Source organism: Panicum virgatum, chromosome 3K (genome assembly GCF_016808335.1).
Source record: "Panicum virgatum strain AP13 chromosome 3K, P.virgatum_v5, whole genome shotgun sequence".
NCBI lineage: Eukaryota > Viridiplantae > Streptophyta > Magnoliopsida > Poales > Poaceae > Panicum > Panicum virgatum.
The window spans coordinates 27,080,906-27,086,100 of NC_053138.1; the positions used below are offsets into that span (position 1 = coordinate 27,080,906).

Sequence of the window (5,195 nt, forward strand, 5' to 3'; positions counted from 1 at the left end):
CGGTTCACAATTAGTTGTGATTAATTGGCTGACAACTGATTAGAGAGCTGGCCATTTTCAGCCTCGTTTTGTTTTGGAGAAGGGTCGAGACTGTTAAGGGACGCTGGGGATATTTATTACCGCGGTGAAATCGGGCTGCGGCGCGCCATCGGTGGCTGCGGCGGCAAAAATGCCCACCAACACCCGCCACAGTTTTTGCGAAGGAAAATCGTGGCGGGGCGATTCTGTGGCGGTGGCGTACCTAAGTTGGATTTTGAACCAAACGCCTGCCAAAAATCACGTGGCAAACATAAGTTTAGGCATGGCAAACTGTGGCCACAAACTAAACACCCCCTTAATTCAGCGTAATTTAAAGGCGCGTGGATTATACTACAATTCATTGGCTGGCTTTAGATAATAAGATAGCATAAGATGCGAGATTGATAGGAGTGTAGACCAATCAAGTTGTCAATTCTCAAAGTTGTATGACTTAGGGTCCGTTTGGTTCAGCTGTGAAAGTGCTTTGGTTTTTAAAATAAGCCAAAAGCCAAACCAAAGGGAGTTGCTTCCTCCTAAGTGCTTCCACAAAAGCTGCTTTTGCATAGTTCATTCTCTACAGCCAGTCTCGGGCTGCTTTTAGCGGCTGTGGGGCGAACCTTTCATCGAAATTACCAGCAATGCCACCGCTTACGAGCGTACCGCTTCGTTCTTTCTTTCCCCCGACGCCTCTCTCGCTCCCTCCCACGACGCAGCATTGCCTCCGACGGCAGCGCACCCTTCGCCTCCTCCCTCGAGCTCGCGATGGCGCCCCTCACCAACATCGCCTTCTCCTTCCCGTTCCCTCTCTGACGATCCGGCGCGGACCTCCTCTGCACGCGCGAGCCGCCGCCTTTGTGAATCTCCACAGCGCGCAGGCCAGTGGGGGGCGAGCGCCGCCGTGGAGGGCGAGTGCCACCGTGGGGCTGAGCTCCGCCTCCTGCGCGGGCTAATGGGGGCCGAGCGCCGCCATGGGGCGAGATCTACCTCCTGCGTGGGCGCCGCTGCGAGCTTCGATGCGTGCCCTGGCCACGGGCTCCTTCGATGTGAGGCCGGTGTGGGGCCCGGCCGCAGGGCTCCGGCGCGTGCCGGCCGCCGCCAGCTCCTCCGCTGCGGGCGGGCCTCCGCCGTGGGGCTTTGGCGGGTGCGGGCCGGCGGTGGCGCGGGCCTCCGGCGCATGCTGCCCGCTGTGGGCAGGCCTCGCCGCGCGAGTGAGGAGAGAGGAGCGAACAGCGTGGGTGGAGGAAGAAGATGACAAATGGGGCCCACTCATCATTGAGAGAGAGAGAAAATTATGTGAGGAAGGATGTGGATGACACCTGAGTCCTCTTAACGGTCTTCTCAAAAAGCCACAGCTACCCAACCAAACGGCTTTTGGCTTTCTCGCAGCCCGCAGCTCACAGCAGCTTTTCTACATCCCACAGCCCACAGCAACTTTTTCAAAAGCCACAGCTCAACTAAACACACCCTTAGGTCCTGTTTGGATCCATCCAACTAATTAATTACTCCCTTCTTCCTTTTTCATAAGGTCCATACACATATCAAGATTCAAGATTTACTATCGTTAGCCAATAATTTGACTATTACTTTTTTATTTTATAACATAACTTGATTTGATATGATTGGATTCATAATTAAATATATTTTACCATGATTATAATTTATAATTATATAAGTGATATGATAAATGAATAGTTAAAGTGTATAGAGAAGACCATGCCATGTTATGATATACCTTATAAAAGTGGAAGGAGAGAGTAGCTGGTTAGCTTGAATTAGCTGAGCTAGACCAGCTAACTGGATAATTACTATTTGGCTCGTTAGAAGACTTTTAGCTGCGTATTAGCTTTAGCTAGTACCCCCAGATAAAATTAGCTACCTACTTTTTCGATTCTAAATTATAGGTCGTTTGATTTTTTTTAGCCTCGAGTTTGACCACTCGTCTTATTCAAAAAAATTATGAACATAGTCAAATTTAAATCATTCTTAAAGAACTTGTATTGATAAAGCAAGCCACAATAAAAGAAGTGACAGTTTGCATAAATTTTTAAATAAGATGAGTGATTAAACTTACCCCTAGATAAAATTAGCTACCTACTTCCTTCCTCCGTTCCAAATTATAGGTTGTTTGATTTTTTTTAGCCCCAAGTTTGACCATTCGTCTCATTCAAAAATTTATGCAAACATAGTTAAATTTAAATCATTCTTAAAAATCTTATATTGATAAAAACAAACCACATCAGAACAATAGTTTGCACATTTTTTTAAATAAAACAAGTGGTTAAACTTATAATAAAAAAAATAAAATGATCTATAATTTAAACCGGAGGGAATACCAATTAGCTGGTGGATCCAAATATAGCCTAGAAACGCTGGCTCTGGGGAACGTACGCTATTTGGCACAAAACTCACGAACTACACATTTTTTTAGGGGTACTACACAAAAATTATTTGAGGAGCCAAGCCGAGACGGGCGTTCTCGCCAGTAGTGGGCTCTGGTGGGCTGTTGATCAGCTGTGTTCCGTCGATAAGTGGAAAGTTTTTCATTTTTATATTTAAAAAAAATAAAATTTCAAAAATATATGTCAAATATGGAAATTTTTAAAAATGGGTGCCTGTCGCCCCCCTAATGGGCGACAGGACCTAAATGTAAAAAAATTACATTTAGGTCCTGACGCCCAGGGTGCATTAAATAGTGAACTTATAAAATCGATATAAAATCGTAAAAAAATCAAAAAAATACAAACTCAACTGTTCTAAATTCTATGAAACAATATCTACAACTTCTGTTACATAAAGTTTTTTATTTGATCAATGTATCTTGCTCTATTTTAAATATCAGTTTAATGCACTTTTATTTAAATCTCAAGATCCATCCTTTGGATGCAAGTCATCTTTGGCCAGAGTGTTGCATATGGTGAGCATAGGCTTGTAAAAAATTGGTAGGCCCAGAAAATATTTCTAGAATAAGTTTTTAAATTAGATCTTGCAATATGTCTAGTTTAAATGGGTTATTTATCCATGCTGCTATACTGAGTATTAGAAGCCATAACTTTTAAAGTACTATTATTTTATTTCCTAAGAGCTATAAAAAAAGTTTGGTAAATTTTAGATAAGCACAACTAGACCAAATGAATTATTTCAGATTTTTCTAGGTACAAGAACTATTTTTCTTGATTTATATACATTGATCAAATGAAAAAATTTATGTAAAAAAAGTTGTAGATATTATTTCATAGAATCCAGAACAGTTGAGTTTGTATTTTTTCAATTGTTCTATGATTTTATATCAATTTTACAAGTTCACTGTTTAATGCGCCATGTGCGCTAGAATCTAAATGTATTTTTTTTACATTTAGGTCATGTCGCCCACTGGATGGGCGACATGCACCCATTTTTGAAAATTTCCTTATTCGACATATATTTTTGAAATTTTGTTTTTTTTAATATAAAAATGAAAAAGCCCCCGATATGTGGGCCGTCACCTTTGATAAGGAAGATGGGGCGGGCTGAGAGGCAGGGCCCAGGCAGCGCTGGGCCGCAGTTAGGCTGACGTGGGCTATGATGCTGGGCTGCCGTCCGTGCGCGGCCCGTAGCGTACTAAAACCCTCGAAAACAACGTCTCAACACGAGTCAACCCTGAATCCAAGCATGCTCGCTTCCATCTGCCGCCGCCGGCGGCGGCTCGCCGTCCCCCTGCCCCAAATCCTCGCCGGAGGCGGCGGTACGAACCCCGTCCGGTCCAGCCCCGTCTCCCACGGCTGCTACTTGACCGCCGTCGCGGCGGCCCCCAACCCCGAGCGATGCCCCGCCACGGTCTCCTACCTGGTCTCCTGCGGCCTCTCCCCCGCCGCCGCCGCCGCCGCCGCCCGCAGCGTCCGCATCCGGGACCGGGACCGGGCCGACGCCGTCCGGGCCCTCCTCCGCGAGTACGGCTTCTCCGAGGCGGAGGTCGCCCGCACGGTGCGCCAGGACCCGGTGCTCCTCAGCTTCGATCCCGACCGCACCATCCGCCCCAAGCTCGACTTCTTCCTCTCGCTCGGCTTCGAGCCCCGCTTCCTCGCCGCCGAGCCCCACATCCTGGCGCGCAGCCTGGACAACCACCTCGTCCCCTGCATCGAGTTCCTCCGAGGCATCCTCGGCTCCGACGACAGCGTCCGCACGGCGGTCTGCCGCGTGCCCCGCGCGCTCCTGGTCGACCTCGACAACAACATGCGCCCCGCCGTCGAAGCCTTCCGCCGCCACGGCCTCCCCGAGGAATCCATCGCCAAGCTCCTCGTCATCCACATGGGCGTGCTCATGGTGCCCCTCGCCCGCATCGCCGAGGCCTTTGATGACCTTAAGGAGCTCGGCATGAGCGTCACGGACACGGCCTTCCTCTACAGTTTCCGCGTGATTTGCTGCCTCAAGAGGGAGACGTGGGTGCGCAAGGTGGCGCTGTACCGGAGCTTCGGCGTGCGCGAGGCTGACCTACTCAGGGCGTTCAAGACGCAGCCGACTATACTGCTCGTCTCCGACGAGAGCGTAAAGAAGAAGTTCAGGTTTTACCTGGACGTGCTGAAGCTTGAGATAGGTGATGTGATGGCGCAGCCAATGGCTCTGTCGTTGAGCTTGGAGAAGAACGTCATGCCAAAGTGCGCCGTGCTGAGCCTGTTGATGAGGGAGGGTAAAATTGAGCAGAAAATGAAGTTGCTTCCAGCATTGCTCAGCAATTCTACTGTCTTCTTGGAGAGGTTTGTGTGGAAGTATGCTAAGGATGTGCCTGATGTTGTTAAGGCATTTGAGGGTAAGATTAAATTTCAAGGATTCGGGGATCGGGAGTTTGAACTTTTGTCACACCACATGACTGGAGCCAAAAGCTGAGTCTTCTGGAACAAAATCATGCTTATGTGTTAGGCGGTTAGGCTATACAATGTCATTATTAAGATCAAGGCATGCTGTTGTAATTTTAACTATGTTCCATTCATGGTGATGCAGAAGTCCATTTTTGGGGCTATGTTGACTGTTATGGTTTTTAAATTTACAGGCTCTGTGCATCCAGGAACATGGGCATTGTAATGTTCTCAGTTGTAATTGATCTAGCATGTGTGAACTGCCAATTCTCACATCATCTGATTCATATGCTCATGGCTGGAATGGACTTAATGATGACCTTGAAACTGTGATTTTTTGGAGTGCTA

General features: G+C 47.5%; 1 protein-coding gene across 1 annotated transcript; it reads left to right on the plus strand.

Moving 5' to 3' along the window:
- Positions 1–3,649: 3,649 nt before the first annotated feature.
- On the plus strand, positions 3,650–5,195 carry LOC120698732 (transcription termination factor MTERF5, chloroplastic-like). The gene has a single exon (XM_039982445.1). It carries the CDS (start codon positions 3,667–3,669, stop codon positions 4,876–4,878), a length of 1,212 nt encoding a protein of 403 aa, XP_039838379.1. The 5' UTR covers positions 3,650–3,666; the 3' UTR covers positions 4,879–5,195.